The following is a 23,458-nucleotide window of genomic DNA, read 5'->3' as shown; positions in this document are numbered from 1 at the left end:
TAATAACCTGGCAAAGATTAGGCAGGTATGCAACATGAATAAATTATTCCAACTTCTCCTTCAGTACCTCTGGGTTTTTCCTAATCAGCCCACCTGTTGATGTCAAATAATCAGTATTTGCAGCTTTGTATAAAGTACTGTGATATATATGGGTTTTATATTTTATGTTCTTTGACAATCATACAAGTTTTTTGTATCACAAATGAAGCACTCTTATTACCTAAGCACTCTCATTATCTAAGTTTCTGTTTCCTTGAGAGCATGATATAATTTGTTTTTGTACTCACAAGCTCTCGGTGCCAGGCTCTGACCATGATGTAATAATGTTTTTGGTTTCGGCTGTCCACGAGCCTTGGGTGGGATCGGGGGGTGCCCGTTCCATATTTTGGTTTCTGTAATCATGCGCTCCAGGCGTGAGAGGGAGCGATCACTTTTTCTGATTGGGTAAAAGATTTTCCTTTGAAGTTTGGCATAAATGACGGATGGCGGTTGGCACTGGCGGGGTCTGCTAGGGTTGCGTACAGACGCCTAGCTGGGTGGGTTGCTGCCCTGCCAGGATCGACCGGTCCTCCGATCCTTGTTTCACGGTAGGGGGACAATATAAGTTGTATTGAGACAATATAATTTGTATTCAGCACCGTGCCTTGATTGATGTGCTTGCTTTGCTGTTTTCTGTGGCGGAATAAAACGACACATTTTAATTCTAGCAGAAACAGTTTGTGTGTTCATCTTTATTACCGACTAATCCCGATCCTGTCTAAATTTCATAATACATACTGAAATCTCAGAGTCAAGTAATAGTATAAGTACCTCTCCAAAATATGACTTTGGTAAAAGTCCAAGTCACTGACTGAAATGTAAAATCTGAAATGGCTTGTACTTAAGTATAAGAATTACTGTAAAAATAGATGTACTCAAGTATCGTAATGTAGTGAAAAGTATAAGTAAAAAGTAGTGCAGTTTGAATGACATTTTTTTTTACATTTTGGTAAACTTTGAAGGTTAAATTCACTTAAAATAATATAAACAACCAAGTGTAGGATAAATTTAGACTGGCTTTGTGAAACAGGCGTATCCTATTGGTGTTGATGAACAAGCCCAGGCAAGACCAGACTTTGTAGTCAGTAGGCGGGGTCAAAACACTTGCGTTTCTCTCGCTTTTTTTTTTTTTTTTTTTTTTTTTTTTTACTTAGTAACCAAACCAAACATTGAAAATGTATCTACGTAAAAGTATGCAATTAAGTTTGTAAATGTAGTGAAGTAAAAGTGAAAGTTCTCAAAAAAATGTATACTCCTGGAAAGTATATGTCAGTCTTGATCTGTTTGTTCCTGTTTTTCTTGGTTTTCCATTTGTTGTCCTCTGCTGCCCTCTTGTGACCTCCCTTGCTCTGTTTTTCTGTTCTGCCTTCACCTGTTTTCAATTCCCTCGTTAGCTCTCTCTTTGTCTCTGTCCCCTTTAAAAGCCCTCCCTCTTCAGTTCCTGTTTGCTGGATCCTCGTCTAACTTCTGTCTGTGTTCCTCGTCTCTCCCTGGCTTCTAGTTTTGGTTTTCCCCTGATGTCTCCTTGGTTCAGGTGCATTAGTAGTTTTCTGTTGGACTTTGATTCATGCCCTTGGATCTGAGAACTTCAATAAACCGACTTTAATTCACCTCTGCCTACTGGTCTCTGCATTTGGGTCCTAACAAACACCGCCTCATGACAGAATAAAATACTCCAAAATATACTTAAGTGCAGTAGTGAAGTATTTTTACTTTGTTCCTATACAACACTGAGTATTTGTGTATACTGCTCAAGCTCCGAACTTAAATGCAAATGGGCACATTCTACATAGAATACCTGCCAGTCTACTACTGTAAGCTCAACCATAAATTTCTTCACCATGTTTTCTAGGAAGGAGTACCGGACAATAACTGCCTTCAATATAAAAGTTTGTAATTCAAAAATAAGTTATTAATCCCAAAGGGAACCTGTCATGGAACAAGCAATCAGGCAAAGGACAAAAGCGTAGGAAAAATATCATCCATTTATTTTTCTATGGTGCTAACAAACAAAAGAATCAAAATTCAGGGGAAAAAAGGCCCAAAAGAAAATAGCAACTAAGACTAATTTAACCATTGATAACAAACCAGAACTAACCTCTCACAATGAATGCAGGGGTATTTAAACACAAAGGAATAAAGCTAGACAACTAAGTCAAACCTACAAATAACTACAACACAAATTGGAAACTAAAACATTCAAACACAAAAATGCATTTTAAAGCAGTGGATCTTTAAGTGCTTGACAGCTGCTTGTTGGATTCCTCCAATTCCTGGTGTTACTGTACACCATATTTGCTCTCCCAGCTAGTTCTTTTCAACCTTAGCAAAAGAAAAGCAGTTGATCTTCAAATACTGTTCATGGGGTGTTTATTATATATGTGCACCTATTTTAGCCAACATCCTAAAATAAATATGCTGTGTAAAACAAAGATTAAAATACTGACACTGAAATAGTTGGAGCAACCTCCACAGAAAATGTTGCCATAACTCAGTTTTTTTTTTTTTTTTTTTACAATTGTTGTACTGTAGGCAATCATAGCTATATGCAGAAAGGGTCTTATGTAGCTGTCTGTCCTTCACTAAGTATGAGGAGTCAGAGGTATAAAGAGTATAAAGAGTATTGTACCCTGAAGTTTCACGCAAAGTGAGTCAGGCTGAATTGTGTTAAATACGGTAGAGAAATCAAAGAACATGATCCTCACAGAGTTGTCTGCCTTATCTAAATGGCAGTGAGTTTGTTGAAGCAGGTGTATGATGGCATATTCAACTCCAACCCATATTAGCAAACATCCTAAAATAAATATGCTGTGATAAGCAAACTGTAAGTGCTTCCTGATAGCTGCTTGTTTGTCTGCTAAGGTGAATCAACAGAAGGCTCTATGAGGGCTCTGTCACACCTTTAGACAGTGCATACCCAAGTGCATACACTTGATGAGGTAGACAGTGCATACCCGTCCCAGAATCTTTTAAAACACTGCCATATGCTGAACTTTTTATGTATTTTTTTCAATATTGGGAATATACATAGGGTATTAATAATGAGTTCAGGGAGCCTAATTTATGCATAACGCACTGCAGCGTAATGCCCATGAAATGATGCACAAGCCAGTGTCCTAAGGGGGACAGCGATGTGCCCGGAGGTGGCCTGTCTGCATATTAAGATGTCTTTGATCGGGGTATTAACCTAGCTGCTGTTTACTACCCGCCAAAACAAACAATAAATAAAAAGAAAAAAGGTTTGCAGTCACAGCAGATTCAGCGTTATATCTGCTTGGAGATTTGTTGGTCGTGGCCATGGGCGTGAACGCAAGGAGGATCCATCACACTCACCTTTTTGCTCACCGTATGAAGCGGATGCAACCTGGAGGAGAAATTACAGTTTCCTCCTTTGAACCCCGTTTTATAACAAAACGCTGCCAATATGCCATCATACAGTAGCTGTAACATAGAAATGCGTCCAGCGGTCGAATGGAATGTTTCAAACGCATTGATATGCATTGGAGATAAATACCAGATAAGTTACGCACAAGTTATGCACAAGTTACTCATAGGTTTTGGATAAGCAGGACACCACGATTTATGAGTAACCTACACTTAACGTATGTCAATGATCAGATAACTTACCTGTAACTTATGCCCTACGTATGGCATACGTCGGGAACTTTAGGCATGCTAAAAATTTCTGTGCCCATAACTTATCCAACGCTGCCAGCGTTTTTGCCAGATTTTTTTGTACGTCAGGCATACGCTGGTCTAAATCGTCAAGGTGTGAAAGGGGCTTGAGACGTTCATAATATGGGATGCCAGGACACCAGGTCCAAAATTTACTGAGGACTTTTTTTTTTTTGTCTTTGGAACTGGAGCAAGGCAGGAGGTCTACAACATCACAGGAACTGTCTCCATGCTCAGGCTAGGGATGAAGTTGTGCTGTAGAATCTCACAGAGCTGCTTTGCACAGGCCTCAGGATACTGGGGTTGACACCATCAGGACCTGGTGCCTTATTACGATTAAACAGTAGGATTTTATTCACGAACACTTCACGAGTGCCGCCTGAATTTCAAACATGTTTGATTTTCTTCCGAGCTTACGATTCCTAATCGGAAGTTGGTCGTGAGGGGCTGATCGCCCTTCATTACCCGCTGTATAATAAACCAGCGGTCCCTAACCATCGGGCTTGCAGACCGGTACGGGTCCGTTGGTCATTTGGTACCGGGCCGCACTGAAGAAAATAGCTATATATAATTTATCGAAGATCAGAGTCTGAGGGATGTTTTATTTTGAAAAATATAAAAAAATTGGGGTATTCGCTCCCAATTACATCAATCGGTGCATCTGTGCCTCCTGACAGAGGTTAATTCAGGTCAAGACACATAACATCCTATCTTTGTGAAGCGGGATTTTCTGCGGTTACAGCGACCAAAACAAAGCTACAGAGCAGACTGGACATCAGGAGCACACTTCATGTGTCATTGTCTCCAATTACGCCTAGATGGCACCGGCTTGTTTCAGAGAAACAAGCTCAGGGCTCCCACTTATTCAACATAATGGTGAGTTTTATTTTTATACGGTTTGTATTTGATTTTATGCCAGTCCTATCATTTTATTTGATTGTTTTTACCCCCCACACTTTAAAGACTGGTCCTTGAAAATATTATCTGACATATAATCAGTCCGTGGTGCAAAAAAGGTTGGGGACCACAGTACTACACGACACAAGATGCACAAGATCCAAAAAATTCTCGCACAACTGGAGAATTGGCCCGAAAAGGGTAGAAATCATACAGTGTATGCCCGACCTTAGGATAAACCAAAACCTGAGGTAAATATTAGAAAAAATAGATATAGGATTTTCAAATATATACAATGTGAACTGGGTTGTGCCCTGTAACCTTTAGATGCCTCTCTCCTTCAACATACCTATCTCGAAAATTAGTTAATTTGCAGAGCTCTTTAGACCTTGAGTGCCTACTTATAAAGGAGTTCAGCCGTTTAAGTCATTTTAAACACGTGTGTTGAGGATTGAACTGGAGACTACACCTTTGAAAACTCCTCATTAAAGAAAGGTACAGATGAAAAAGATGACTACAAAACTGAAAGACATGGATGCAACAGGTAATATCTCTTCTTCATGTCAAAGAGGAAGAATTTCCTTTAAATTAATTTGAAGATTAACTGTTGCCAAGATTATTTTCATTTTCAGCTCAGAATGCAGTACCGCAGTAACAGGCAAACATATTGCATACAAAACTGTCATGTTATCCTTTAAACATTTAGAAGAAGAAATGAAGGAGAAAATCGCATAGAGTAGCTAAGTAGAAGAAATAAGTCTTCTGTTCCTAACTACTGTTGTATCACATTAATCTTTTTAATTGATTCAGTCTTATTATAATATACAATGAAGGGAAAAAATATCACCCGTCTATCCCTGTTAGACTTGTCTTTTTTGTCACTAAATACAGAATCTAGGAGCATGCTGTATTAGAGCTGTTTACGGTACATCAACTATGTTAGTACTTTAACTAAGCATGCATTAGTAGTGTCTTTGCAGCAAAAAGCCTTAATGCATACAGCTGTGCTGCGTTCCTTCCACTTTGCTACCTTTAGTTGATGACCTTAACAAAAGGTCTGGCTACTTTAACTTCCCTGTATCATAGTAAATTGTTTTGTTCTAACCATGTAAGCAGAGTAAGTGTTATGCTTTGGTCAGAAATACACAAACATTTCAATAAGTACATTTGGTGAGATAATAAGGTGCTTGGACACATAGTTTCCACTTCAGCTGTACATAAAATCCTGCGAAAGATTTTTCTTTTGTTTTTTTTCCCCTCTCACCTACTGTAGATTTATCATCATACCAAAAAAAGTTCCACCGTGAGTAGTTTTTACTAAAATGCATTCTTGCTCATTCTCTGATTAATGACCTCCTGTTTGGATTTAAGTTTCTTGTAATAAAATATTTGTCCCTGCTGCAGATACTCTTTTCAGCAGGTGCAAAATTCCCTTGTCAGCCAGACTTGGTGATCTCATTTCACCTTTTACCAGCCAGTGTCAGAGCCGGAATTGTTTTGAGACTCTCATTCCCACTGGAGTGATACAGGAACAGTCTCATTGCCCAGACACAGTGTCACATGTCTTATTGTTGTGCCTGTCTATGGGGAAGCTGTAGGGTACAGGGTCCTGCTAAAATGTTGACAACCCATGAACCTTTGCAACGGTTGTCATGTTGTATTGTTATAGCATAAACCTCGATATGTTTATCAGGTAGTCATTTATAATGCATCAACATTAATTAGTGTATGATGGTAAAGTAGACAACAAATGTTTTTTTTTTTTTCTAATTTATAAACATGAAAATATAAAATGTGTGTGGCCATTTTATTTATTAACAGATTAAAATTATAAGTTGATGTTTTTTTTAATGAAACTGTCTGATATATAAATAAACAGCTCCCTTCCTTTAAAAAAAACCATGTAAAGTAATAATAGTGTTCTTTTTTTCACACTTAATAAATATTTTTTATTAATCACCCCTCTGAATTTGAACAGTAAAAAACACAAGTAAGTGTGCAAAATTAGGTATCAAGAGTAATGAAAAAATGTCAGTTCTGTCTGCAATGAGACTGTGGGGGATGTCCACTAGGGGTGCTAAAGCTACACCTACAAAGTATACTATTTCACTGCAACAGTGAAAAATAATCATATAATTTATTTATATATAGATTTTTAATTCAGGAGGCATATATATATATATATATATATATATATATATATATATATATATATATATATATATATATATATATATATATATATATATGCATTGTCACTAAAAATATATGAATGTATTCAGTGAATGCTGTTTATTTAATGTGTTCATGCACAACACTGGTCATAACTGTAAACATGTAGTACATGTAGTGCTTTGGACATAATGGGAAATTAACTTTACTGTAAAATAAATAAATTAATAAATAAATAAAAAAAATAAAAAGTTGACTTCTCCATCTGGCTCCAGGCCGAATCTCTGGCTCTATAATAGAAGTAAAAGGAATTTTGTCTTCCTCACAGGTGATGATGAGAGGAAACAGGAAATGGATAGAGGCAGTAATGTCCCATCTACTCTATTGCTACTATTGCTTATATCTGTAGACCAGAGATGTGTTTGCCAAAAAGCAAAAACCTCAAAAATCCCAAAGTGCTGGAAAGGCAAAAATTATCATCTTTACCATCTGGAGCTTTTACTCAGTCCTTTATAAAGCAAAAGCAGGATACGGAATATTTTATCTAGAGTATGACCTTTTAAGCACCAAAATAACATGGAAGAAAGAAGAGGGTGCAAAATAGGTTTCTGTGACAGACACCAGTTTTATTTTTTTCAATAACTTTTTGGCTTGGATCAAGCAAAAAAAAAAAAAAAGAGTGTTTGTTCAGAGCTTCAGAGTTCAGGACAAATATAGTATTTATTATTTTTGGCAATTACTTTGTGTGACAGAATCGGTGCACTGGAGTGGAAATTGTTTGATTGTGTTATGGAGCTGCAGAATAGGTCATCTTGCAAAGGATTGGGTGGCAGACTGCTACCTCATGGTTTATCATCTTAGGCCACAATAGTGCAGATAGATGCTTAGCATCATTGGCTGTGCAAGCAAATGCATTTACCAAATGTTTCACTAAAGGTCCCTTAGACCTTAAAATTAATAATTTAAGATGACCTGATTTTCCTGTAGAGTGTTTTCAGGCCATACTAATTATTATGCTGTCAGATGTGTGTTAAAATACTATTGTTTATATTGAAATTTTCATTCTCTTTGCCTTCTTGCTCTGTAACAGATAGTTTTACCCATTTAGCCGAGCCTGGATGCATGGTTTTAATACTGTGTGAAACTGTTTCAATATCCTTAGAGGATGTGGCATGTTTTGAACATAATTACCAAAAGAGAACTGGCTCTTTCAAAAAGGAACCAGTACCACAGGAAGCTGGGGCACTCAGACTGTAATTGGTGAGAAATAATGCAGGGGCAAAAAAAAAAAAAAAAAAGTTTTTCTTAAAGCTGAACAAGGAGTTTTCTAAATGCTGAACCTCTTTAATGTTTCTCAAATCTGACTGCAAAATTCGATGAGATATAGGTTTAGCACAAAAATCTTGGAATGGTTGAAGATGTGATGCGTTAATTTCAATAGCTGTCTGTATATCTTATGTATAACACAGTATCAGTCAGATTTAGCAAAAATCAAACAAAACAAAGTGTCATGGGGTAATGTGAATTTAAGACTTAAATTCAAATGAAATATTTCTTTAACCCGACATTGTTCCATAGATTCTGAGAGCTGAGGCTGTAAAGAGCCATTGAGTAAACTAGTGTCATCAACAGAGCAAAAAAGTGCTGCAATTCAGAGCCTAATTAGTGCACATCCTCTGAAAAATGAGCATCTTCTGCTGCACTGGATAAGCCAGTATCTTTTTGAACAGTGTATTATGCAGTTTATTTATCTTTTATATTTATAAATTTCATGTAGAACTTAAGTTGCTGAATCTCCACTTCATAATTTCGTATGACTATGGAATATATAGGTTAGAATTATAGCAGAATTAACAATCTAAGATATAAACTGACCGAGAAAAATCTATTTTTAAAGTTAGAATCCGAAGACTAATCAACCTCTTCGTATCTCACAATGCTCCCTAACAGTGATTAAAAAAACAAAACATTTCCTTAAGTATAACTTGCAGTAATGCGTAATTGGCCCCTAAGCTTTATATGAAATAATGAAATGTTTCAGTCTATTGAACATTTTTCTCCAGTGTGAAAGTATAACTTGAGTGAAAATCTAACATGTTTTGCAAAACATACTACTTGTATAAAAGCAACTATCAGTCTTCATGCACAGATTTGTGAAATGTGTGAGATTATGTGAGCAAGCAAACACCAACTGATGTAACACCCTACATGAAAGAAAAATCAATGAGATTATACCTAAAGCTGTAACTCATTAGTTTTGTTATTGTTGCTTCTTCATGTCTCTCTCCTTTCTTCAGAGGTTTGTTATTAAAAGGCTTTGAGACAGCCATGTTTCCCAGAATATTCTCATAGGGCCCTTTAAGAACTAAATAGAGATTCTGGTGGTTTATTATCTTCATTTTAAATGCAGAATCAGTGCATGTTTTATAGTAAAAGGAAGTTTCCTTTCTGCTAATAGTTAAATGTGTGTACGTCATTTAGTTTGGGTTCTAATGCTGTTTGCAAAGATCACATGAACTTGTACCAGGAGACCATTGGTTGTCATCCTTACCTCTTCATCACATGAATTAACCAAATATGTATATCTGTGGGTTTGGGTCAAGTCATTAACCTGTTACCTGCAATTTTTCACATCTTACTCGTATCATAATATCCATTTTTACAGACATATTTTGTAAAAGATGTAGGCAAAGCCTTAAAACACATAAATTATTCCAAAAGGCTCTAGCAATTCCTGGAGTTCTCCAGAGCTGAGCTTCAGAGATGTATCCTTATCCTTTTTTTTATTATTTGTTTGTTTTCCAACATTCCTTACCATCCTCCTCCCTGTGAAAGGTGCCAAAATAAACTGAAGCCTTATTTCAAGCTTGTTTGTCACAGTTCCAGTCATTTTACATGTTTATATTATTAATCTGGTTGTACAGTAGTATCTAGATATTTCCATACAAATGAGGTTTCAGAAAATGCAGATAGTTCTGGTGTTCATTCTAGTTAATGTCACCTTTATGTGGGAAAGTTTGAACTTGCTAGTATTATTACAGTATTTACACAAGTAATATTGCTGGAATTTGATCCTGATTAAGCGCTTCTTTTCTTTTAATGATTATTGTGTTAACAAAAGGGAATAAAGTTTTTACATTTGTATAACAAGTTTGGTTTCATCTAACCAATCAAGGCCTTCACTGGCCATCTTGCGTAAGGATGATGCACCTCATGCAAGAAGCATTCGAATGTTGTTCTTAAATCGCTCATAAGAATGATTTAGGAAAAAAAATGTTGCATTCACCCTTTTAACATATTCTCATTATCAGTTCGTATGAAATCGTAAACATATCAGTGCGCATGCGCAGCCAGCCAGATCAGCGGACGGACGTAAAACTGGGACGGACAAGCTTTCCACAGTGCAATAATTACTTCATGATGTCTCTCACTAGGTTGCTTGCTGTTTTGTATGTTAGGGTTAAGGTCAGGGTTAATTGTATGTTAAATTGTATGTTATTGAATGGTGCGTAAGATGCGCATGCGCACTGATGTCTTGTCTCGAGGCAAGACGTAAAAATACGACGAAATACAACTTTTCGTACGATTTCATACAAACTATTCCTGATCAGCTGTTTTCCAAACCTAGTTTTTCATCAAATGATCCCATTTGTTGTTACTTAGAAGCAATTGTCAATTTTAATTAAGATATATCTTATAATAATAAAATCTACAAGTATACATTTCATTTTTATTTGCTGATCACACAACTGTTGATCACTTTACCTGCAGCTGGCATGTCTGTATCCAGGGACGCTGGTTTAAGTTGGTGAACTCAATGTGAGATCAAGCTACCATCTAAATAACATCTGGAACAGAAAATGTATGTAAGGTTCACAATAAAGTTAAGTAACTGGCTGCTTGAAACTTCTCTAAAGGTGCATAAAGACCAAGAGCGGTATCTGTGGCAAGGGAGGTGGATTGACATAGTATCCCTAAGTAAACCATGCGGTGGTGGGCGGTGTAGCAGCCAGCTGCATGTTGTCAAACAGCGGCACTGCAAGGAGAGAGCAGAGAGGTGACCTCTGAATTTGAAAAATCTGAACTTTTCTGTGAAATCGCGTTTAACTGACCAATAAGGGACTAGTTGTAGTTGTGACGTAGGTTACAGAAGTGTAGCCAAAATTAAACTTTGTTTGTGTTTTTTTAGTTAAAATGGAAACCTGCTGGCCATGCAGGTGCAGTGGTTAGTGGCACGACCCATGTACGCAGGCCTTAGTCCTCGACATGGGCGAGTGGGGTTCGAATCCGGCCTGGGGTCCTTTCCCGCATGTCTCTCCCTCTCTCTCATACCCCCTTTCCTGTCAGCCTACTGTTGAAAAAATTAGCCACTAGTGTCATAGAAACTAAAAAAAAAAAAAAAAAAAAAAAAAAAAAAACAAATGGAACCAGCGACAGACTGGCAACCTGTCCAGGCAGAAAATGAATGGATTGATGGAACCTAAAGCAACAAATGTTGACAAAGGCTGGAATAAAGAATGCTTTGAATATATTTTTTTGTTTGCTTTAAAAAAGATTTTGATTTAGCTCTAGAATTACTGTTCCTTGTCCTCCCTTACCTCCAGCTCATCTGTTTCCAGCACTTCCCTGCATTTATGCTCTCTGCATGTGTAGATCTACACTGGAAAAATGATCTAGAAATAAATTAAGTGTATTTATCCTTAATTTGACTAGGTAAATTAGATAGTTTGCCAATGGAATTAGTATTTTTACTCTTAAAATAAGATAAGTAGATAACATGCACTTGAAATAAGACAATGTAATTGTATTTTCTTATTTTAAGTGTAAATTGTCTTGTTCCATTGGCAAAATGTATCTTTTACCTCCTCAATCAAAGAACAAATGCCCTTATTTAAAGAAAAAGTTACTTACCGGTATCTAGATTTCGATTTTTTTCCACTGTACAAGTAAGTACTGCTGAATCTGATCACCATCCAGACACTGCTCTGGATGAACGTAAGTGGTCTACATGTTCAGTGCTTCTGAGGCTTTTCCAAAAATTGATGTAGTCCCCGAGCTGATTCAAAAGTTGTGCATAGAGAACATCAGTCTGTAAAGTAATGTTTTACATGTGCTTTTATTATGAAGAGCCGACTTGGAGATTTTAACAGGAAAGTCTTTGGGGTTTTAAGGGGTATTAAGACTAGCTGTGACAAAGGCACTGATAACACCTAGTTTTGGGATGCTTTAAATTCATTAAATCACATATGTTCTCATTCCTATACTAAAGTCTTTATGTGCACTATTGTCTCTTGCTGTGTGGTAGATTCTAACATTTTCTATTTAAATGAATATCAACTAGTTTGAAAAAATTATAGTTTTCATAACTAAATCATTATCACTGCTTACTAAAATCTTATAAGTTTCCTGGTTTAATTCCTAAAGGACTTTTACATGTATTTTAAAGTTATTGCACTTTACAGAGAAAGGAAGTGAATAACTTTTTTTTATATATTTTTAAAGGGTAAAACTAATATTGCATAGGTTCTTAAGTAAAAGTAGAATAGTACACGTTAGACATTGTACTTAAGTAAAGGGGTTCAACTGATATATTTACCAAAGTCTATACTTTACACCCATGTCTGTACTTTAACTTGGGCTAGGAGTGTGAAGACTTTTAACACCTTTGGTGAATATTACTGCTTATGGTGCATGAGGTTGATGGAATCCTTGCTAATCCGGAGCACAGTATCATTTTTATTTAACAACAAAACAGAGATTGGTAGCTCCTTAAAGGAAAAGTCAGATAATATTCAAAATGCAACATACACAATGTATTCCAACATCCAACTGCCATGCACGTGGGCATTGTCAGTTTAGCCATAGCTCTGGTGAATTTCAATGGTGAAGTCCTCTGTAAATCTTCAATAATTGTTGTTGATTGCAGATGTGTCTAGTAGTTCCCATTGATTTTGCTTGTAAAGCGGGGAGAATGGTGCTAGGCTTATAAGATCTTATTTTATTTGGGCAGAAATGGCCGCTCCCAGACTCAGTGATCGCAACGAAAATGGTTTTCATTTTTTTTTTATTGATTAACGCTAAATTCATTAAATCGCTGCGGACGTATTAGTTTTAGGTATAGATAATGATCCAATTATTATTCGCTGCTGCCCGAACTTTAAAAAATGTTCATTAAGCGTCTTAGATTTGGTCACTATGAGTAAGATACTTCACTGCTTTGTTGGTGCTCTGTATTGTAGCAAGGCTCTAACATTTTGCATTGAAGACCAGTGGCAAAATGTTTTTTTTTGACAAAATAGAAAAATAAAATACTAATCTGGGGCCTTGAGACCCAAATTCTAAATAATTAGCTATCAGGAAGCAAATTATGGTGCCCTGCACAGGTTTGTGTTTGATCTTAATGAATGTAGGAGGAGGGGAAGAGCAGGTGGTGGATCAATTGACTTTTTCTCATTTCGCAGTACTTTAAAAAATACAGCTAAAATAATAAACTTTTTTTTTTCTTTTTTAATCAGTGTAGTAGCCAAAGGGATGACGAATAAAATCGGTGTCAAATCTTCCATTGCCTACAAAGTATAACTATAGATTTCATGATATGTATCGAAGGCTCTCAAATGTTCTGGGAATGACTATGAATCATTCTTTTCTTAATTCTCTGCAACCATTTTTAATTAATCCGCAAAATGCGACAACTTGCAGAAGTTTACACATTACTAATCTTATTAATCGGAATTAGAGAGTATCATTGTGACCATCTGCTGCCGCTGCGCGCCCTGTTTGGATGCTGCAGCCGCCTCAGCTCGGCCCGCCCCCTCTGTGTGTGTGCTGATCCTGGCGGGCGGAGTGATCCGCGCTAGTATCCGTTCAGTGCGTCTCTGTGCGCGTTGGTGCGATATTCGGTTGCTCCTGTCATTCACTGTGCCGCGGCGCGAACACGGGTAGCGACAAGGACCAAAAATCCATCCTGTTGCAGCTGTTATTTACGTGCCTGGAGGAAAAAAAAAAAAACAACCAAAACAAAATCCATCAGAGGCTGGTTTCTGTTCATCCAGAAGCTCCTCACAAGATCTTCAAGGAGAGTATCTGTGAGACATTACAATGCTTCAGATAAGGGACATCCTCTGGGGACTGTTGTTCACCGGCTGTGCAGGTGAGAGCACTTGTTTCTAACAATAGGCTGTGTGGAGATTAAGTCCAGGCTGTTTTCTGACTGGAGGCAGAGCAGCATCCTCTGGTTGCCCCCCCTCCGGCTGCACTGACTCCGGACAGGGAGTAGAGAGGCTGGTGCAAGGGGCTCTAATTTCATCCACATACAAGGCAGACCCAAAAAGTTTCTGCAGTAAGAGAAATGTCCCTTATCTATTTACAGATGGAGCTTGGATACATTAATTCAATCTAGTTGGACACAGACTTTCATAAAAGACACATTTTTGTTTTCTTAACAGTTTCCTTATCTGTAACTGGTTTTCATTTCTTTTTTCTCTTTAGTAACTGCTTATTTTCCCCAGTCTGAATCCTATCTCTTGGTTTTCTATGAGCTCAGTTGTTGTTTTTTTCTGAGATGCTTGCAGGGACCGCAGGGGGGGACATTTCTGTGGTTCCTTAAATGAAAGCTATCGGTTTTATAACTATAGGCTCCACATCTTAGCCTGCAAATCTTCTTTACAGCGTTTTTTTTTTCTTTTTGTTTAATTTTTTTTGTTTGTTTTTTTTTCCCAAAAAGTCCCCATGGTCTGTTTTTACCCCCCCACGGGCTCTTAGAGACGCGCCACGGATGGCGTGTGTCTCTTTTCGCGGGGAAGCTTTGTTTCAGGCAGATTTAATATAATCAAAATTTCACATTTTAATTTTTTTTATGTTTTACCTAGACCCTTAACTACCAGCTGAATTGACTGCGATTGTGCTGCGCCATCCTCTGTTTTGTATAAAATGAAATAAATTTTAATGCGTCAGTTTAGGATTGAAGTATCCATATGTACCTGCAGTCCAGACAAACAACAATTTGCCATCGTTTTATATCAGAACCACTATTCATGTATTTTTCCTCCAATATTTAAAGTTACAAACTATTTAGAAGCTGTTCTTTTCTCTCTCTCTATGCGCTTTGGCTGCGGCTCCAGACTGGTTTGATCGCAGTTTTCAGTTTGGGCGGTTGGAAAGAAATTCGTCATCCATTGAAGGAAACTCAATGCTCATTCAGTGTATACAATAGGAGCCAATTGCAAAGCTCCCATGGTTATATAGTGCAGGGGACCCCACTCCCCCCCCCTCCTAGTCAAACACCCTCCCCTGCTACTCCCCACCCCCTTCTCTTAGTGCAGCTCAGGGCTCCAAGTGGAGTTTGAGGACCCCCAGGGGTCACTGGTGAGAGGAAAAAGGCAGTTTGATGTTGTTATTCAATTAAGTGGACATTAAAGGTTACATTAATGTTTATTCTGACCTCTGGTTTCTGTGTCACGATTCCTGAATGTGTTCTCTTCTGCATGTACTTCAGTTTAACTCTGTGGAAAACTATTTCAGATTCCTTTTTTTAAACGCTAATTTTGCTTCATTCTATTGTTACCCTTACAGAAGTTACATTTCAATGACTTGCCAATATATGATTAGCTGGTGCAATGGTTATACTTTAATTAAGTTGCCATTTTTTTTAGCACATTAGTTGTTGACCTGCAATAAGAGTCTGAACTCATCAATGGCTTGAACCCCACCAGGAACAAGATCTTTCAGCATTAAATGACCTTTTCTCACCATCTATTTGTGGGTTACTTCACTGCCTCACATACATAATGGTCACATAATGGTCTCTCTAAACTGATATATGGTTATCTGTCTGTGTACTCGTTTGTCTCTCATTGATTGCTAGATGAACTCGTATGTAGGTGCATTGACTTAGTTCTTATGTAATAGGGAGATGGCTATAAAAAAATGTCCTCTTTTTCGTAATTAGGCAAACTGTATATTCTGTGTGGTGTTTTGACCTAAAGTCAGATTATACAGTATTTAGTCCTAAATTGAGTGAATTTAATAACAGGATGTGCTGAATCTGTAATCAGAGAACACTCTTCACTGGTCCTAGCTGGCTTGGTCATATTACACAAAGTTGACTCTGTAAAAAATATGTCTAAAAATAGCAGTATGCTGATGCTAAATTATTATATAACATAGCTTTACTCTTCATATAGAGGACAAACCTAAAAAGGAAAGGGAAAAAAAGTTCAATTTTAGACTGGCAAATAGAAGAGATGAACTCTGACCCTGGGTCCTCTTTTGGTCAAGGTTCTGATGCTGATTAAAATCTATGAAACGTGATGACTGCATTGAATTGGACAAGTCATTTGGACTTTTTACTGATTACAAGTGCTAAATAAGTCCCAACAAAACTTCTGGAGGTTGCTTTAAAACACCAATCACAATGTTACTTTTTGGAACGCATACAGAATTGTCATGATGGACAGTTTCATAGGTGTTTTCAGTGTCAGGCAGAGAATACCAAATGTTAAGAGGCATGATATTTTTAAAGATAACTGTAGGATACAGGTTCTCAAAAACCTACTTAAAAACAAAAATGGGAAAAGGCATAGTCACATTGAATCATTTGGCAATTAAAAAGCTGAGTGAGGAAATAGGTGAGGTTCCTCAAGGCTCCATTGCGATGCCATTATCTTCTTAATGGTATCCATGCTTCCCCATAGCTTTGATTATGCTTCATTTAACAAGTCTTGTGTTTTCTATGTTTGTGACACCATTTAATATAGATGAACCTATATGGACTTTTTGTTATTTGATTGCTGTTATGGGTAATAAACACGACTTACAATGTTTTATATAAATGTTTTCTTCTCTGCTTTAGTTACACTGCCCACAATCCCAAACCCCTCCCCTAAAGATACATAAAAAAGAATATGGAAAAGTATATCTCATTATTCAGTATTGGGTCCATTTTTACTTCTGTTACAATTGACCAGCATTAGCAGATGTCAGTGTTGAGGTCCATAAATGATGCATTCCTACCAGTTAACCACACAGACATGGGCTGTTTTTCAATTCACAGGAACCTGAGTACCGACTGGTGCTCTCGCCGAGTATGTTCTTGACAAGAACACAGGAAATTATGGACTTCGGGAGAACAGTAGCATGCAGCATAAATCTGGGTCAATTGGACTGGAAGCGTACTCGAGGCGTCACCACACGCCGTCTCCTGTTATTAATAGTCTCTAGATTATAAATTCTGACTTTTTTTTTCGTATAGTGGGGGAATAATGATGAACACAGTCAAATAAACTCGAATTAATTTAACATTTTGCCAAATAAAACAAAAGAAATCGCCATCAGAGCCAGCGATACTTCCCACACTGCTATGCAGAGAGAGTTACTCTTGGAGGTCCACTGATTGCCGTGGTCCTCTGAAACATCAGAACTTTTTAAAATTACTCACTAAATCAGTAAATGGGCCATATAGTGACGCTTAAAAGTATAATGAGCTGAAAACATACTTTTATAGAACAACGGCAACAGAAAAGGGATCTTTTTCCTTAATACTCGGAGCTCTGTGAGCGCTAATCTGGAAGCTGCTGCTGCAGTGCATGCTGGGGCAGCTGTCAATCTTAATGCTACGTTCACACCGGACGCAGCAAGAGCTGCAAAATCGCGTCTGCTGCTTCATTTTTGCTGCTTGTACCTGTTAGTTCTGACGCGCGGCAGAAGCAGCTTTGCTGCTCTGGCTGTGCGATGCAAAAGTGTGTCTGACGCGCTTCTGGCGGAGCTACACTATCCTTTATTTGCCTTGCAGCTATATTTGCTGTGATCAGTGGGAATAAATTAGTTTTAATATGTTTTTAGGTGAGAAAATCCACCTGAAGACTTAATCAGTGCAGTCAGTTCATTCAGATTATAATCTTGCCTTCCAATATTATTTCTGTCGGAGACGCTCAGACCCCCACATACCAGCGGTGCGCTGTCAGTAGGACTCCCATTCAACAGCAGCCTCTGGCCAGGTCGCCTTCTCAAGGTTCACAGCGGCGGCTGGTAGGTGTTTTTCATCTAAATAATCCAAACTGCAGGCACCTGGATAATAAAAGCGAACATATTCTGTTGGCAGGTTTGAGCATTTTCAGTTAATTTAGTCGTTAACAAACTGTTTCAGAGGAGTGATCACAGCGCTCTGTATCATCAGCGCAGTGTCTCTCTCCCAGCCAGCTCCCAGATCAGCTTCTCTGATTGGTTGACGCGGCGCATCGAGCAGCAAAAGTTCAATTTTTTCCATCTCGAGCAGCAGCGTGTTTGTGGCGCATCACGCGCGTCAGTTACTTAAACGCTCCCGACGCGCTGCTCCTGCTGCTCAAAACGCGCTGCGGGACTTTTTGCTGCCCCTTGACGCGAGTCGACCATTGACTTTGAATGTAAACTCGCTGCTTCTGCTGCTTCTGCTGCGCCTGCTGCGTCCGGTGTGAACCAGTGACGTGCGGTGAGGTTCATAGCTGGTGAGGCACTGACGTCATCAGAATCAGATTTGCAAATAGATGCATAGATTGACAGCAGTTTACAGGTTATGTTTCACTTCTGCATCCTTACACATACAAACTGTAGCTCACAAAACACACATTTCCTTAAAAAACAAAACAAAATAAACGTTATTACTGTCTTACCTTTACTTATAAATGAATAGAAGTCCTCCTTATCTTCCTTCAGTTTTAAAAGTCTCTCTGTCTCAATGGAGATCACTGCCAGGGAAGAAAGCCTTCCTTGATCCGTCCTGTTCCTGCCTTATGTTTTCAGTCTCTTGAGCACCCCCTGCCATGAGGCAAGAGAACTGCCTGCCTCACCTCGAACTTGTTCTCTGCCGTTTATAATCGCTCATTACACGAAACACGTTACACAAACACAGTTGGTGACAAAAAGCTCTGTACATTATATACATAAGCCAAATTATTAGAAATAAGTTCACATATTACATTTGTTTAAACCATTTTATTGACGCCGTACAGCAACATGCTCTCTCCGCTTTGCAGCCAGCGCAGAGCCAGGGGTTGCGCAATCCAAGGTGAGGCAGAGCTCGCTGCTGCCTCACCGGCATCGCTTCCAAGCATTTGAATGGGAAAATAAGAAAATTCAGCGATTTTGAACAAATAAAAATCGAAATTGGTGAAGCTACATGAAAAATGAATATTTTTTAGTACAAACCACCGGATGAATATAACAATTTAAATTACTTTATGATTATATATTTTCTTTCTTTCCATGATGGCTGGTGAGGCACTGCCTCACCTGCCTCCCCTGACCGCACGTCACTGGTGTGAACGCAACATAAGAACGGACAAGTCTGCTCTGATGCATGCTGGGTAAAGAGGGAGGGGCAAGAACAACATCCGGGGACCTTTCTGTTCTCGTTCTTGTGTTCTTGGGAATCGGAACAGTGCTAGGGTTGAGGCTGCTGATGTTTTTTCAAGTACACAAGCACATGAGAACGCACTAGTACACATATTGAGAAACGGCCATGGACTGGGTCTGCAGAGGTTGATGCTCCATTCTGGGCCCAATTTTCTGAAAGCCTGAGATCATCTAAAAATGTTGGCTACTTTGAAACAGGGGGATGGTGCTCTAATGTACAAATATAAAAGATATTTGTTAGTATGTTAGTTTGTTGCAGCTTTATTATTTAAAAAAGTTAACATCATACTGTATTTCTTTACCATGACATATTTAGCCATGTTACACCCTCACTTATCTTTAAAACATTTCATCTTCCATTTTAAGGTCCTGTATCATTCCTGGATTTAAAAAAAAAGATACAGAATCAACAGATCAGCAATATTTCTTGGCAACTTGCAGACTTCAACTATGGGTCTCCCTTTGCATCATGCTGTGTAGACAGTCATGCTCTACCAAGTAAACCCTGGATGTGTTCATTTTTTCCATATGATTCATGATCCTGCAGAGATATTCTAGATCCCCTGCAATTTGCTCCACCTTGGAGGAATAGGAAAAAAAACAACCAACAGGGAGATAATTAGACCTCTGTGGCTTGGCTGTGCCCTGTTGCAAGGGGGAGAAATTCAAATAAATTGATCCCATTATTTGATAGATTTGATGGAGCTGGGGTGTATTGAAAGGGTAATGACAGCATCTCGCTGTTTTGAGGGCTGAGCAATTTAATTACATTTATTGATTTCCTGTTTCTCATGCAGCTTGCCGATAATTGAATTTTGAGGCTATAGCCATATATATTAGAATGCAGGGCCATGACACCTCTCAGGAAATAACTGAATTATTGCCAGGGTGAATAAGAGATAATTTTGGGAGTGGGCATGGACAATGCTCTTTGTTGCCTGGGAGTCTAGCAGTCTGCTAGACTTAAAGCTCTCTGTTAATCGGAGTTATGTAGGATATCCATAGTGATCAGTGAACAATCTTAAGTACTTTTACTAACTGTTTTGTGGTAGTTCTAGAAAAAAAAAAACACCCTTTGTGAAAAATATGTCCTGCCTAAAGATTTAAGTTACAGGTTTCGACAGAATTGCTGCAGGATTACTTCTGATGCTTCGTTATAAATTAGATTTTTTTGATTGAGTGAGCTGATGTGTACAGGTGTTGAGAGGTTTTTCCATCACTTTGCTGTTTATGGTCTTGAGCTGTCAGCTGCTGGAAAATGAATGTAGGGATGTCTGCCAAAGCAGAAAAAGGCTTAAAGTCACCCAGTGTTTGCTGCACAGCAACACTTAACAACCAACTGCAATGAAAAATATCTGTTTACATATACAGTTGGTATATGTTCTGGAAGTGACTGCTTTTTTGGCAGTATAGATGCATGGTAAAAGCATGTGTGAGTTGCATTGGAAGCTGCTGTGGTATGCTATAGCTTTGACAGTAATTGCATTCAAAATTTATTTTTATCAGTTGTTAATTATCCCTCTACCTGACCCAACATGTCCGTTTGTGCCATTTCCTCCTTGTGTTGATGTAAAACCAACCTGTGCAGCTTTAAATCCCGAGATAAGAGATAATCGATGCGACGGCAGATGCTGAAGTTCATTTAATGACCCTCTGCGGTAGATTTAAAACACTGTATTTATTCTGAGCTCAGGGCTAACCTTCACAAGAACAAGTTAAAACTTAACATTTTCAGAGGAGAGAAATGCACAATTCCTTCAATGCAAAACATCTGGGACTTTTAACTGCTGTGGTGAGTTCAAAGCCACTAAGAAAATAATACAGTCTATTTTTGACTTGGAGAGCTGGAAAAAGTGGCCAAACAAGGGAAAATTATAAGGTGCTTTAAAAAAAATCTAGATTCAGGATCTCCTAAACTTTGCTCAGCACTTGCTTCTTAAATTTAGCTTCTTGTAAGGGAGCTTATTCACAATCTGCATGAAGTTATTTATGCATGGGAAGGAGGAGGAAATGCATGAATTACATAATTAATAAATTAATTATTAGATATTTCTTTTAAAGCTAATTGAGGCATCAGAACATTGCTTCTTATTGCATCATATTTCCAGTAGGAGCTGTTGAATCCAAGATGACAAGAATTTTGAGAAAGCTTCATGTTTTAATTTTTCTTTTAAAAGTTTCTGATTATTTCAAACCCAATCTGCTGGAAACATTTTAATATAAAGTGAAACACATAACCCATAATCAACTGAACACAAATCTGCAAGAGGATCGTCAGAAAGAAACGTTAATATTTTAAATTACATATGATAATGCAAATGTAAAGCTAACAAATAGGCTTGTGGTTTTCTCCTGGTTGAACACAGCTCAGACAACACTGCACTTGGCATGTAAATAAATGATATGTTTATTTATAAATGGAGGGAAAATTGTCGGAACCTTAATCTCTACCCACACATTTCTGTTTTAGGCAAGGTGCCAACTTTGCAAATTGGTGATTTCTTCCTATGTTTATCATTTGCTTATAATTTTACGGTTTTGATTTTATTTTTTTAAGGAAGAGATATTATTTCCAGTGTTTCCAAGACCTGTATGCATTTAAAAATCTCTTGAAACCAAATAATTTCAGCTTGCCCTGTCCGAGTTTTCTCCAGGAATCTCTTTTGGATTCACCCTGTTGGCTTTGGTCAAATGTAAAGGGCAAATAGCCTGTAGTTATATAGCACCTTTTCAAGTCAGAGGAATTCAAAATACTTTAGACTACATTTACTGTAGTTATTCACACACTGATAGAGGCAAGTTTCTACTTTATGTAGCTACAGCTGACCCGACAGACAGATGCAAGGTGTAAGTTATTGTAAATTTCCAGCCTATCTATATCTATTTCAATTTAAAGTTGGCAAAATTATTTCTGCAGCTGTTAAACTGCGATATAATATATGCTATTACAAGTAAGAAATGTAAAATATTTCTTAATTTTGATTCATTTTGCGGTAAAGTAAATTATGTTATAACCTGCCAGATTTAGTGACAGTTCTAGTCCTCTTGCACAGAATACCATAACTCTTTACCATTCTGCTGATATTGAGTAACTGCTGAAGAGATACAGTACAAACCAGACTCAAATTTACTAGTTAACTATTTATGTGGTTGGACTTGGTACATGTAGCAACAGAGCACTGAATTTCACACCACCGATCTCAGTACCAACACGAACAATGTTCAGAACTAGATCTCAGAACTAGATCTCGTAATAAATTAAGTAAGAACTTCAGACGTCAAGGGATTTGACACTTTGCAAACTCTCCGTTTTTCTCTTTTCATGTTTTAAACCGCAGTATTTATTTATTTTATTTTTTTTATGACTGCATGCAGGTCAAGATGGGAGTGGCTAAGTATCGAAATCTTTCAAATTTGAGAGAGAAGTTAAACAACTTTTTTGTTTTAGTTGTTTTTTGTGCTAGTTAAGCAACCCAGCCAATTGCAATTGGCAAAGGAATAGATAATTTTTTATTCTATGCTTCTCACAGCTGTAAAAAAAACTGTTGTTTCTCCAGTCTACAACTACTTTAAAAGGACTTTAAAATCATAGAATTTACATGCTAGTAACTAGGGTTGTAATTTACACCCATCATGGCGATTCGATTCAGTATTGATTTCTGACCCAACGATTCGATTATTTTCGATACTCAAGAATACACCACGATAAGATTCAATTTGATTAATTTTTTTTACCCTACAGGCTAGACAATGTTTCAAATTTGAAATAAATCAATGAAAGCTGTAATATCGTTATGCATTTTATTTGAGAAACAACAGCAAATAACAGAAGTAGAGAAGTTGTCCTCGACCTAGGCCTATTAAAACCTAATTCACTGAAAAATAATAATGCCCCTGCGTTATAGATACTGAAAGGCCTTGCATCAAAAAAATACTGATACAAAATTAGTGCAATGAGTGCAATGCAATACCTCGGCTGCAGAGTGTCGACGTCCCCGCAGACACTCTTCTGCACCTCTCTCAAATTATAGGTGACTGAGACAGTGTCACAGACAGGAAGCGGTCTTGAGAACGCTGGGACCCTTTTTCCCCCTGGATCCCCGCTCTTGTTTGCCGTCATGTCCTTCTGTTGTCGGACAAACTCGCCCCCACTTCCTCACCGCCTCGGTCGTATTTAGACCCACAGCGTGTAGCACAGACCACGCTCAAATTTGAGCATAAATCAAAAATGTTGCGTCAAGCTCACTGCGACACACTGCTGCAGGAGTATAACCAGCCCTTTAAGGAA

At 37.9% G+C, this 23,458-nt stretch overlaps 1 protein-coding gene across 1 annotated transcript in view; it reads left to right on the top strand.

Annotated features, from left to right (window-relative positions):
• The first annotated feature begins 13,621 nt into the window (after nt 1–13,621).
• The window catches only part of ncam1a (neural cell adhesion molecule 1a), a 473,099-nt gene continuing 463,262 nt past the window's right edge, over nt 13,622–23,458 (top strand). Inside the window, exon 1 of the mRNA XM_038290373.1 lies at nt 13,622–13,933. Within this exon, the coding sequence (XP_038146301.1) occupies nt 13,882–13,933 (52 nt within the window). The 5' untranslated portion in view covers nt 13,622–13,881. The remainder of the gene's footprint in view (nt 13,934–23,458) is intronic.

This window comes from Cyprinodon tularosa, unplaced genomic scaffold (assembly GCF_016077235.1).
Source record: "Cyprinodon tularosa strain WSP-4 unplaced genomic scaffold, ASM1607723v1 ctg28, whole genome shotgun sequence".
Classification (NCBI taxonomy): domain Eukaryota; kingdom Metazoa; phylum Chordata; class Actinopteri; order Cyprinodontiformes; family Cyprinodontidae; genus Cyprinodon; species Cyprinodon tularosa.
This window is presented reverse-complemented; position numbering and strand designations above follow the sequence as displayed.